At 41.6% G+C, this 14,165-nt stretch overlaps 1 protein-coding gene across 1 annotated transcript in view; it reads right to left on the bottom strand.

Moving 5' to 3' along the window:
- UNC80 (unc-80 homolog, NALCN channel complex subunit) overlaps positions 1-14,165 on the bottom strand; it is a 417,216-nt gene that overhangs the window by 242,450 nt on the left and 160,601 nt on the right. The window contains 1 exon segment of the mRNA XM_030209474.1: positions 1,608-1,780. Coding sequence (XP_030065334.1) covers positions 1,608-1,780 — 173 coding nt within the window.

Below are 14,165 nucleotides of genomic sequence, written 5' to 3'. Positions count from 1 at the left end.
AAATCCTTTCTTAACCCCTACCACTCAAGGTTCATATGGGCACTGTTCCATCCAATGACCCTTCAGATATTAGCATAATTAATGATACCTTGACAGCGGTGCAACATTTAGGTAAATTACTGAAGTGTCCCATTCCTCAAACTGTTTTTGCTCCTATATGGAATAACTCGAATATCAAAATTAACAATTCTCCTTTTGAATGGCATGCTTGGAGTTCTTTGGGTATTTTAATAGTTTGTCTGATATAATGGATAATGATCATATCTTGCCATTTCAGTCATTACATTCCAAATTTTCCTTACCGCACTCTCAGTTCTATAGATATTTACAGCTGAGATCTGCACTTTTCGCCTAGGCTTACTGAAACAAGTCAGTCAAGACTGTTCTACTGTCATTTTTCTATTCAGAGAACTGTTACTCAAGGATAACTCTGCATTTAACTATTATAGGATGGTAGCTGGTATTTTTAATCAGTGCTCAGGTGTGTTGCAGAACTTATGATCTACTGACCTGTCTGTCTCACTAACTGAACAACAATGGTTATTATTCTGATCATCAGTTAGCAAACCAGTAGTGTCTACATCTATTCAACAGTCATTATTTTTTCTAATGCACAAAACTTCCCAGACACCTGTGAAAATGACTAGAATTAACAATGGTATCCCTAACTTATGCTGGTCATGCCACTCTGCAGTTGAAATTCTTGATCCCATGTTGTTTCATTGTTCCAGTCTTAAACTATATTGGAATGTAATATGGAACAGAATATCTTGTAGTCTATCTTTTAGCTCTCCCCTTGCTTTCCAAATCATAATATTTCACTCATTGGTGTATCAAGAGGTAATTTCCCCAGAACAAAAGAAACTTCTGGATATTATGTTGGCAATCGCTCTAAAAACTGTCATGAGCAACTGGAAGGATAATAGTCAAGTTACCTTTCCTCTTTGGTGGAAATCTGCATGATATACAAAAATGAAGCTAAGGTTGCAGAAAAGTCTAATCGACTTGCCCACTTCCTAAAAATTTGGAAACCTCTGAAACTTTTCTGCTCTACAATGTCTACGTCAAGATGGCTCTTCTGTTACGTAATGCTGTCTGCATACATTGCAGTGGGTTTGTATTTATGTTTATTTTACATGTCTTTTTCTTTGTTTATGATGTCGGGATGTCTTGATATAGATACTGCTGTCGTGTATCATTTCCCTCCTTGTTCATGTTCTTGCTGTGTCTATATTGCTTTTGTTAAAAAAAACCTTTTTCAATAAAAACATGGAAGACTCTGTAATCTGGTGCAAATCCACTGAAGCAAAAGGGATGGGATTTGATATACTGCCTTTCTGTGGTCACAATCAAAGTGTACAGGTACTTATTTTGTACCTGGGGCAATGGAATTTTAAGTGAATTGCCCAGAGTCACAAGGAGCTTCAGTGGGAACTGAACCCAATCCTCCTGGCTCTCAAGCCACTGTACTAACCATTAGGCTATTCCTCCACTCCAGCTAGTACATCAGCATTGCTATTTTTAAAGACTTTTTATTCAGATGGCGCAATTGAATATCATATAAATAAATAAATAAATATACAGTCAACATTCATGCAGTGACTCACCAAATCAAGTGCAGCTGCCAGGATTGAGGCATCAGGTATAGTGCCTGGTTCACAACAGTTTAGAAGAAACTGGAAGCGCTTCATGCCTTGTCTGATGGCCCCCAGGTTCACAACATTCTTGTACTTGCCACCTTCTTGGTTGGAGGCCAGATGATCATCAAAACCATGGCAGCCTGAATGGGAAGACATTGTAGAAGGGAAAGGGAAGGGAGAACACAACATCTCACAAATAAAAACAGCTACTAAAATCCATTTTCTCATTCCCCTTCCCTCTCACCTCCTGCTATAATGCAATGGTCTGAGGCTAAGCACACATGATGACACCCATGAAACCCAGTAACCTCAGTGAGACATATAAAGACATTATGGGGACAATTCTGAAACTGGGCACCTCCATTTAGGCACCCCAAGACCTTGTGGTGAGACCCTTTTCTATAACAAAAGTAGGGTATCAAGTTTCTATTACTGAATACTGGTGTAACAGTATCAGTGCACCTTACATTTACTCATCCACAGTTACACCAGCCATAGAGTTGGTGTAACTACTGTCATGTAAATGCAGCAGGGACAGACATAACTAGTAGTATTCTGTAAGTTATACTTGTCAAGCGGCAACCCTGCTAAATGCCCACCCATGGATTTATACACTATCCCTGGATTCTATATATGGCGCTCAAAATTGTGATGCAAATTTAGGCATGCTCCCAATTTGCATGTGCAATTGAGTAACAAGCCAATTAGCACCAATAATTGGGTACTAACAGTTAATTATTGGTGCTAATTGGCAACAATTTGGATTTGCACACACATCTTGCTAAGTGCTATTTTACATAGATGCCTGCGCAAAGCTTTTAGGGCACAACTGAAAAGTGGGCATTGCTATGGGAGGGGGACATTCACTAAAGAAGCATGCAGTATTATAGAATTTGAGGGATTCATGCCTAATTTACGTGCAAGAATTTACACCAGGTTTCATGCTCAAAGTTGGGCACAGATCCCAACGCCATGCACTATTCTATAAATGGCGCCCAACTTGGATTACTGTTTATAGAACAGCGCTCAGTGCATATTTCTTCAGTACCCAAATTTGGGCACTATTTATTGAACCAAGTCCTATGCCACTTATAGACATTCTTACAGAACAGTGCCTAAGGACCCTGCTAGCATTTTGCTTGAAAGTGTACACTGATGTGCGTAAGTGCTAGTATTCTGTAATTTTGTGTGTGTAATGGGCATGTAAACACAGGTGTCCAGTTATAGAATTGCCCTTCACGAGTCTTATCCAATAAAGATTTTTCTGTAGGCACAGAATAGCTAAACATCCTTTCAGAATCAGGCAATTTATCTGAAAATTGCACCATCTTTGTCTGTTTGTGAAGACACTATTTAACCAACCACAGCATCTATGTGTGTAGCCAGTCTATTGTTGACCACACCAATCTCTTATGGGCCCTTTTACTAAGCCGCGTAGGCACCTACGTGTGTCCAATGCACGTACATTTTGAGTTACCGCCCGGCTACCGTGTGGCCCTTGCGGTAATTTCATTTTTGATGCATGTCTGCTATGCATGCCGGAAAATATTTTTATCTTCTGGCACATGGGCAGTAATCGGGTGGTAATCGGCATTTTACATGCATAGACCATTATTGTCTAGTTACCGCATGAGACCCTACCGCTAGGTCAATGGCTGGCGGTAAGGTCTCAGACCCAAAATGGACACGCAGCAATTTTTATTTTGCCGCATGTCCATTTTTGGCAAAAATAAAAAAGGCATTTTTTTACAGGTGCGCTGAAAAATGATTCTGTCTGTGCCCAAACACGCGTCTACACTACTGCAGGCCATTTTTCAGCGTGCCTTTGTAAATGGACTTATCTGTTCTACTCTCATCTTCTCTACTGATTCTCTCAATGGCTTTAGAGAAGTCACTTTGCCTCCCCCCCTTGCCTCAGTAAAATGCTAGTCTTAAAAGGATAACATTTTAAAAAAATAACAGAATTGCTTCTTACAAAGAAACAGTTGTTATAGTCTTTCTCTGTACTATGGCTTTTATTTTTTAAATCCTACTAAACAAGCACCTGTAAATATTAATAAAGGAGGAGGCAAAATAGTCCACAATAGTAACAAGCCCAGCTCCAATAGATATTTCTTATCAAAAGACACTTTAAACTTCAGTTATAGGATTACTGTTGGATCCGTCAAATATACACACTTCAACCATTAGGCTAACTTATTTTGAGCCTGGCATGCCTAATGGTTGAAGCATGCTTATCTGATGGATCCAACAGTAATCCTATAATTGAAGTTTTATTTTTTAAAAGCATCTTCATACGTGAATAGCAGCATTTACACAGGTAGATTCCATACACATATAAACAACAATTTTAGAAAGCCACTATTTACATACGGAGATCCACACCATGTGAAATCCCAACTTCCATGTGGAAGTACCACCATTCCCACGTGGAAGCTGCCAGATTTGTGTTGTTCGTTTTATCCACATGCTTCTCCCACTGTATTTGATTGCAAATACATGTGCATTTCTACAGGTATTTAAGAAAAGGCCAGAACTGAATACATCCCAACCTGGATGTCTGATTCCTATCTCTACATTCTATGTAAGATGGACATTTATGTGTATTAGGGCAATGATTCAACATAGTCCTCGGTTGGGTTTTCAGGATATCCACAATGAATATATATCTCCAAATATATTATGGGACTAGTAGTAATTAAATATATCAATACAACCCTGGGTTAAAGAGCTATCAAATCATTCCATATAGCCCGGTTCCTATAAATTCATCATACAAAATATTATCATGCAAATAATGAAGTAACTAGTGCTCAGAAAACAAACATGTCCTCAATTTATCAAGTGGTCACTGTTATCTATCGTTGCACTCAAATGGCATTGTCCTTTAGTAACATATTGAAGTATCTCATAGAATTTACTTATCTTGTTAATATCCAAATGTCTCAATCCCAATTGGTGTTGTGATTCAAGAACACCATATAAATTGATAGATACAGCGGCAACAAATTTATACATATTCCCCGTCTTGGATCCAGGTTTCAAAGCAGGAGTGGCCCTGTCTCGTCAGAACCTCCTGAAGAAGCTGCATTAGGCAAAACCTGGATCCAAGTCAGGGAATAATTATAAATGTGTTGCTGCTGTATCTATCAATTTGCATGATGTTCTAGAAGCACAGCACTAACTGGGATTAAGACCTATGGATATTAACAAGATACGGGGTCCTTTAACAAAGGCGCGCTGAAAAATGGCTTGCGGTAGTGTAGGCACGGGTTTTGGGCACGCGCTGATCCATTTTTCAGCGCACCTGTAAAAAAGCCTTTTTTTTTGCCGAAAATGGATGTGCGGCAAAATGAAAATTGCTGTGCATCCATTTTGGGTCTGAGACCTTACTGCCAGCCATTGACCTAGCAGTAAAGACTCATGTGGTAACCAGGCGAAAATGACCTACGCGTGCCAAATGCCACTTGCACCCAAAAATAAAAAATATTTTTCAGATGCGTGTATCGGACATGCACCAAAAATAATATTACTGCAAGAGCCACGTGGTAGTCTGGCAGTAACTCCATTTTGGCATGCGTTGGGCACGCATAGATTCTTACGCGGCTTAATAAAAGGGCCCCTAAGTAAATTCTGATAAGACACCTCATTTTACTAAAGGACAATGCTGTTTGAGTATGATCATAGATAAGAGTGACCACTTGATAAATTGAGGCCACGTTTGTTTTCTGAACACTATTCACTTCAAATTTTGCATGTTAATACATTTTATGTGATGAATTTATAGGAAGCTGGGTATATGGGAATGATCATGAACATGTATGAGATAGATCCGCATGCACTGCCTCCATTGCACACAAATCTGTTTCATACCTAATAGATGTCCTGAAAAACAGGTTGGTTGTGTAGCAAGGAATGGTTTGAGAACCATTGATTAGGGAGGACACTTTTGTCTACATTTCACAATGCACTTCAGAAAGAATCCACTGTCTGCTTCTAACATGACACCTAGTAAACACAAAGAAGGGTGTCAGCTTATGAAGTGACCCCTTTGAAAAGGACATCAATTTCAGCAGAAATAGCCATCATTCTTTCTGTACTTGGGACAGTAAGCAGAATCCAGGTGCATATATCTGAGAAATGAGAATTTGTTTCAGATGGTAGATCATTTAGAAACTGTTTCCCTGTGCCAATCTCCTGGGCATTCTTGAAGCAACAAAATAGGTATCCAGTTTGCCAGAGTGTCAACCATGCTTAAGGTTTTGTAGCTTTGATAATTTAGAGTAAGATACTCTCAGTGATCTTAGGGCTTAAACTTTAATGGCCAAAATTCAGTTGTGGTGGTCAGCAATTTCTTTTGAAACATCAGCTGTGGCGGTCAAAAAAATCTGGATATTCAGCACCCGGTATCCAGCCTGCGGCAGGTTTTGAACATTGGGACAGAGTGGCTGAACTATCCAGAGAACAGTGCCATTTCAAATCACTATCCAGACAGCCATAGGAGCCAACTTTTCAAAATAATTGGGGGTACTGAATTTTTCTTTCTTTTTTTTTTTTTTACAGGTGGTGCATTCCCCTGCCCCTCTCCCCTCCCCTCCGAGTTACAGGCCTCCCTCACTGCCTCTGAGTTCCAGGCCCCCCCTCTCACCCTCCCAGTTCCAGACCCTCCTCCCACCCAATTCCAGGGCCCCCTTCTCACTTTCTCAGTTCCAGACCCCCTCCCCACCCTCCCTCCCAGTTCCAGGCCCCCTCACCCTCCCTCCCAGTTCCAGGGTGGCCCCCCCCATCTCCCTCCCTCCTTCCGAATTTAAAAGTCACTCATCTTACATCCTGGTTGGAGGAGTTACATCTGCAGCAGCAGCAGCAACAGCCCAGGAAAAAGCATGCAGGCAGGAGACTCAGAGCTGTTCTGTCTGCTCTCTCTCAGCTCTGGTCCCGCCCTTGCGTAAACAGGAAATGAGGGCGGGACCAGAGCTCAGAGAGACCAAACGGAACAGCTCTGAGTCTCCTGCCTGCATGCTTTTTCCTGGGCTGCTGCTGCAGATGTAACTCCTCCGACGAGGAGGTAAGATGAGTGACTTTTAAATTTCGGAGGGAAGGGGGACGCCCTGCAGGGAACTTCTGGTGGGTGACTACTGGGGGTGCTCGAGCACCCACAGCACCCACGGAGTTGGCGCCTATGCAGACAGCTACCTGGATAAAGTTAGGACAATAATTATTCTGTCCTAACTGTGGGGCCCTTTTACTAAGCTGCAGTAACAAATGGCCTTAGCATGCCCTTAGGCAGGTCTTTCCCGCGTGCTAAGGATATTTTTAACATGGCCATAAAATACCCCGTTTTCTAATTACTACTACTACTACTACTTAACATTTCTAAAGCGCTACTAGGGTTATACAGCGCTGTACAATTTAACATAGAGGGACAGTCCCTGCTCAAAGAGCTTACAATCTAAAAGACAAGTGAACGGTCAGTCCGATAGGGGCAGTCAAATTGGGGCCGTCTGGATTTACTGAACGGTAAGAGTTAGGTGCCGAACGCAGCATTATTCATTATTTCATTAATGGCCGTGCACTGTTACCATTAGCTTGTGGCTATTGAAAAGAATTGCTATTGAGGTGAAAGTGCTCTTGTGATAAACCTGCAGTGACCAGATAGCACATGCTAATGTGCACATGCTAACTTCCATGTCCACTTTCCACCCATTCCCTGACCATGCTGCATCCCTTTCTGAAGAAAATACCATGCAGTTAACACATGCAGATGGATATTGTGCATCCTACATTACACCATTAACGCTGTGTTAGGCGTACGATAGCATCTTGCACAGCTTAGTAAAAGGGCCTCTTTATTTGAATAGTTATCTGATTAGTGGTATAAATATCCTCTGTCTGGATAACTGCCAGCTCCATCCACAGTTCGCACATGTGCCACCCCAGAACTATTGGGACAGTGCTAGGACGGTCAGTAATGATTATCTGGATACTGCTGCTGAAAGTCATTGAATAGCCAAGGCCAGTGGCACTTCCGGTTAGCAGGTGCTGCTATCTAGACAAGTGCTTCTGAATATTGACCCGTAAAATGACTGATCACATTTTATATCCTACACATCTCTAAAATAAATAGGTGGCAAAACAGTAATATTATGAGAGTTGCCAACTGTTAAACATTTAGACAAATAATACCATATTTAACAGAATTTGTTTGTTTTTACTGTAATGTAATTTTTTTCTGTTTTGATTCCAATCTGTTAATGCATTCTTTGACTTAAAAACAGAAGGAAATGCTACAGAGAGAAAGGAAAAAGACAGACTGACAGGCTGCAGAATGATGCCACAACACCATGTCACAAATGGAGATTACTAGATAGAAATGAGAGACTTCCAAAGACATTGTCCCAGCATCAGCCACTATCAGGCTCTTTATGAACTACCTAAGATTCTATTCTGCATGATTTTTATACTCCCTAAAATTATCAAAATGCGTGTGCCAGGGGAATGGCCAGCCTTCTGACTGGGGTACCCCAGAGGTGGACTGGGGGGACAACATATTCCCTCCCTCCTTTCCCCCTACCCTGATGCACCAAAAATAATACCTTCCCTGGCAGGGATGCCGAGGCCCTGTCCGTCAAACCTCATCCTCGCGCTGCTGCAGTAAAGAAAATGGTGGTGTGCTGCCAGCTGCGAACACCTGGACTCCCCGAGCAAGCTCAGCAGAGTTGCCAGATGGCAAAAATTTGCCAGCCCAATTCATGTCCAAAAGTAGCCCAACAGTTTTGATACCAAACATAGCTATATAATAATAATATTGATAATATAATAATAATAATGTACCGCCCTGTTTACTAAGCTGCATGGCAATGCTGACACAGCCCATTCAAAGTTTAAGGGCTGTGTCAGCATTACCCACCGCCAGCCTTTTTCACAGCTTAGTAAACAGGGGGGATAATGTAATATAATATAATATTTTCAAACTATCTTCATTTTTCATTTTCATAATAAGTAGACTTTAAAATACATTTGAAGAAGCTCTCAGCGTAACTACCAAGATCCCAACAGGAATGCTAACTGAGGCAGACCCAGGAACAGAAACACTGAAACAGTTCCCGTAGTTCTCAGGCCACTGCACTAACCATTAGGCTCCTTAATTACAGCTAAACCTTTTCACAGTTTAAGAAAACAGAATGGCACAAAACCTAAATTAATAAAAATAATAAAACACCATGATTAGTTCAAGTTATTTTTGATTATGCACACTGTTAATCACATCACCTAGACATCTTAGATATATAATATGTACCCATTACTGAAATCCAGGCTTGTGCAAGAGAAAGCCTGTAGCACAAGAACAGCCCAGCCCTTCAGAATCAAGAATATTATGGTTTGCAGATTTCAAATTCCATCCATTCTATATCAAAGACATACAAACACACGTGGTTTACAGCTAATACCTGGGTTTTGTCAATCAGTTTTCTAGGATTAACATGTTCAGTGCTATCTCAAGTCACAGGATGAGAAATCTTAACTAATCAATAAAATAAATTTACAGGAAAAAAATTAACATGTAAATACCATCTAACCAGAATCTAGGATGGCCCAATAAAATATACTGCAGTTTCTAAAGTAGCCTGCATTATTATCGCTAAATCACAGCAACTCTTTGGGTAAACATTATCAGAAAAAACATATTTTCTTTTCCCCGCCAAGTAAAGGAGGACAACACACCTGGCCATATCAAATAAAGGTTTGATCAAAGAAAAATAAGTCATAAAAAAAGATAATCACATCTGAAAATCCCATTTTCCCTCTACTCATTAAAATGTATATACAAAAGTGATTGCTACACTGTGCCCTCGCTAATCACTCTATATAATACAATCAAAACTGATTTAAAAGCTGAAATATTAGAGACCATCGCCAAGAAAACCATTTCCCCCACCCCCAAACTTGTAACGGTCCCCTGTTATTTATTATAACCTGATTATCATCATCACTAGTGTAGCGGAGTGCCCAGCACCCCCATGCCCTTATCCTGTAGGCCGAGGCACGGGCCTGCTCCTGACTTTCATTCTCCTCCGAAGCACAGTGAAACTCGCTGTCTGCAGTGATCTTGAGGCGATTGGCTTGTGTCTCATAATCAACTTCCCTATACTGCTCCTCCAACGAAGACACCTTGAGCCATTATCAGGAGCTGCAGAGCACGTGCTGGGACAGGAAGCTCCAGTCCAAAGTGAGGTGCGCGTGCAGAAGGTTTTATCCGGCAGTGGGGGAGGGGGAAGCATATAAAGTGGGCTGGATCCTGCCCCCCCTTTGTTTTCCTATTGGTCAAATTTGACCAATAGGATGGCAAGGGGAAAAATCCACCAACCCTCAGGCCCTGGCGGTAAAAAACGCTCAAAGAGTCGCTACTTGCTACTTTTGAAATTTTCCTGTGGGGGCCTGCTAATTCTACAGTTTTCCAGCGAACATGGCAACTCGGCTTGGTTCTTTGCAAACTGAGCATGTGCGAGGAGTTTCCGGCATCGGTGGCTGGAGGCATGCCGCTGACTTCTGTACTGCAGCAGCACGAGGACGAGCGGAGCAGCTTGGAAATGAATTTTTTGGCTGGTGGGGCTTCGGCATCCCTGCTTGCCATTTAACAGGAACAGCGCATTTTGAGGGGGCCTGAGCCCAAAGTGTGTGTGTGGGGGGGGGGGGGGGGGTTGAGGGGCCAGGTACCCAAGGCCCCCCATGGCTACTCCACTGGCGCACGTACACACACACACACACACACACACACACACACACACACACACCAGTAAGTTTCACCATATAAATGCTCCACCAACTCCAAGCAGAGCAAAAGATTTAATTGATCTCATGAAGTGCTGAATCATATTCAGTGAGATCTGGGGCTAAAATAAATATTTCTACGTTCAAGTGCATTATAATTACATGTTTTCAATCTAAACAAATGCTGGAAAAATATTTTCCTCAATTACTTGCTTTCCCCTCATTCGAGCTCTCACTTCTTTCCTGATGCTACTTTTCACCATCACAAACAAAGTGGTGTAGGCAGTCTACACTATTCTTGTGTGCTGAGTCCACCTAGCATCAAGAGAACAACACAGGAATGCCAATGCTGCAGTGCTCAGCATTTGGGCCTAATTTCAAGGCCAAGGCAAGGGTTTTAGGTGTCTAAGGCAAACCTTCAGCCCTCCCCTCCCCCCCCCCCCAATAGCTTTCAGGCCCATAGTGCACACCCTTAATCTGAGAGTTGGAGACTCAATCATGATAATTGCTACACTACCCCTCACAAAATGATCCAGTAGAAACATATGCCCCCCCCCCCTGTTTACTAAGCCGTGTTAACAGTGCTGTGCGCTAATGCTGACACAGCTTATTCATTTTGTATGGGCTGTGTCAGCATTGCCGCGCAGCACCCCCGAGCGAGCCTTAGTAAACCAGAGGATAGTTAGGCATCCAGAATACCATATTCTAAAGGCAGTCATATGTTTGGTGTTGTGCTGCATGAACAAGTGATTCTTTTTTGTAGTATGGGACAGCATTAAACATGTGAAAGGGAATTCTATAAAGTTGGAAGTAACTTTAGGCTCCCACTGCATGCATAAATATTTTGAATATTACGTATACACACGAATATGTCAGCATGCCACCCAAGCACTGTTCTGTAAATATGTGGTTCTCTTGCATACAGCGTATTTGCAAGGTGGCAAACACATAGGTGGGTCAATGGAAGAACATAGGTGGGGGCTCGCATTTATGCACATAACTTGTATTGTAAGTTAGAAGCGTCCCTACTGCATTTAGGCATCCTCACTTTTTCCAGCTCTGAAACTGGTATAGATGTTAGGTACATCGATACCAGTTCTATAACAGAACCTAGATGCCCAGGTTCTGTTATAAAATAGGCTTTTTACTGCACAACCTTGAGTCACCTAAATGAAGGTGCCAAGATATACTAGTACCACCGGAGTGCAATAAATTGACCCCCTAATTCTATATAGGTTGCCCAAAGGTAGGTGCCCAGATGCGCATAAAATAATCAGCCAATTGGATGCGAACAACCAATTATTGGCATTAATTGGAGTTAATTGGCTCTTAATTGGCATTAATTTGCAGTTAAATGCATCTGCCTATGCACAATTCTATAATGCTGGACACCTGAAGTACCTCACAGACAATCCAAAAGGGGGTGAGCCATAGGTGGTGCATGGGCATTCCAAACATTTAGGTGCTGTGTTATAGAATACTAGGGTTATGTGCTCAACTTGTCCGCCAGGTAATCGACAGGATGATCTGGTGGAAATGGGTTCTTTAGGCAGTGTTAATTTAACTGTCTCTTTAGATAACTGTACTGATACTATTTTGACCAGGTCTACCCTACTGGTCACCTTTTTAAATAAAGCGGATAAATCAGTTGTTTTGAGATCATATTTCAAGAAGAAATCTATGCTGTTTGCTGCATTGCTCCATTTATCAGGACTCCGGGCCCACCCTTGCCTAGATTCCCACAAATAATCTATCAATAAAATCATCTAAGGTACCTGAAAATTGGAGGGTAGCCAATGTAATGTCAATTTTTAAAGAGGGTTCCATGGGTGATCTAGGAAACTACAGACCAGTGAGCCTGATGTCAGTGCCAGGAAAAATGATAGATGCTATTATAAAGAACAAAATTACTGAATACGTAAAAAGACATGGTTTAATGTGACAGATTTAGCCGAGGGAAGACTTGCTTTACCAATCTGTTACATTTTTTTTTGAAGGCATGAATAAACATGTGGATCAAGGTGAGCCACTTGATGTGCAGCAGCATCTGAGAAAGGAAATTATATAGAAGGTCACATGGTACAGTGAGAGCAAGTAGACGAGAGTCAGACCGGCTCCAAGGCCCCAACCTCTTAAAACAGTTTTATTCATAGCATTTGGGTCTGACCTACGTTCCTTTGTTTTGTGGCTGCAGAGGAGTGTTGCATGATGGGAAGTGACATGAAAGTGGAGGAGCCAGGAGGGCATGGTCCAGAAAGTATAAAAGCTTAGGGCCCACTAGGTTGAGGAGGCCCAGAAAGAAGCAGCGAAGCCCCATTGTATTTACCTCCACCATGTATTTGTGAACTGCAACAGTCAGGTAGGCCAAATTTTTAGTCTCTGCAACACAGTTCAAATTATTTTCACATAATCTGAATGGTATCTCACTCGTATCCCTATCACAAACCAGTGCAAGATGTGCAGTAGAAGTTACAGCTTTGTTGAAATCTGACTGAGCCTCAGAAAGAGGAAGAAAGAATTTCACAGAACTAATACAAGAGGCGTGGAGGGGCATTTTCGAAAGAAACGTCTAAATCAAGAATTTGGACGTTTTACAAAGACGCCCAAATTCCAAACAGGAAAGAAGGTCATTTTCGAAAAACATTGACGTCTATCTTTTGTGTTCGAAAATACTATGGACATCCTGTGATTTGGACTTTTTGTGATTTGAATTCTGAATTTGGACATTTTTTGTAAAACGTCCAAAATCAGAACAGGAAAGGTCATTTTCTACAAAAAAAGTCTATCTTTTCCTTTTGAAAATGCTGTTTGGAAAAATGTTTTGTGATTTGGATGTTTCATTTTTTGGTCCATTTTCAAACAAATACATCCAAATACAAAACGTACAAAATACACAAGAAGATCCACAATAAAGTGAAACCATTCACATGTTCTAAGTATGGTAAAAGCGTTGGTTATAATGTAAATCTCAAAGTGCATCAGGAGAGAAACCATTTGCATGTATAGAGTCTGGTAAAAGCTTTGGTCAGACGGTAAACCTCACAATGCACCAGAGAATACACACAGGAGTGAAACCATTTATATGTCCTGAGTGTGGTAAAAGCTTTGGTTGGAAAGAAAGCCTCACATGGCATCAGAGAATCTACACAGGGATGAAACCATGTACATGCACTGAGGAGGTAAAAGTTTCAGTTGCATTGGGACAGGTAATTAGGGAATGTACATTCTTGCTATGAAGTATGGAAAAAGCACTCTGGTATTTAGATATGTAATAAGTCCTCCTTTTCATCTATAGATCTGAATTCAAAGCCCACATCTAATGATAAACAATAGACACAAGGCTCAGATGTTATAAAAAAAAATAGAAAGCTTGGCATCAGGTAGAATAGTGGAAAAGTGACGTCCCAGGAAAGCAATAGGGCATCCTTGGGGGCACTGCAGTGGACTTTATAAAATGCTCCCAGGTACACATCTGACCATTGCTCCTTTACCTTGTCTGCTGAGCCCCCCCCCAAAACCCACCCCAAACCCACTACCCCCAACTGTACACCATTACCATAGCCCTTACAGGTGAAGGGAGCACCAATATGTAGGTACAGTGGGTTTCTGGTGGGTTTTGGAGGGCTCACAGTTTCCTTCACAAGTGTAACAAGTAGGGGGAGGTAAAAGCCTGGGTCCACTGCACTGCACCACTACTAGACTACTCCAGGGACCTGCATGCTATTCTAATTGGCCTGAGTATAACATCTGTGGCTG

This window comes from Microcaecilia unicolor, chromosome 7, assembly GCF_901765095.1.
Source record: "Microcaecilia unicolor chromosome 7, aMicUni1.1, whole genome shotgun sequence".
In the NCBI taxonomy this organism is placed as follows: Eukaryota; Metazoa; Chordata; class Amphibia; order Gymnophiona; family Siphonopidae; genus Microcaecilia; species Microcaecilia unicolor.
This window is presented reverse-complemented; position numbering and strand designations above follow the sequence as displayed.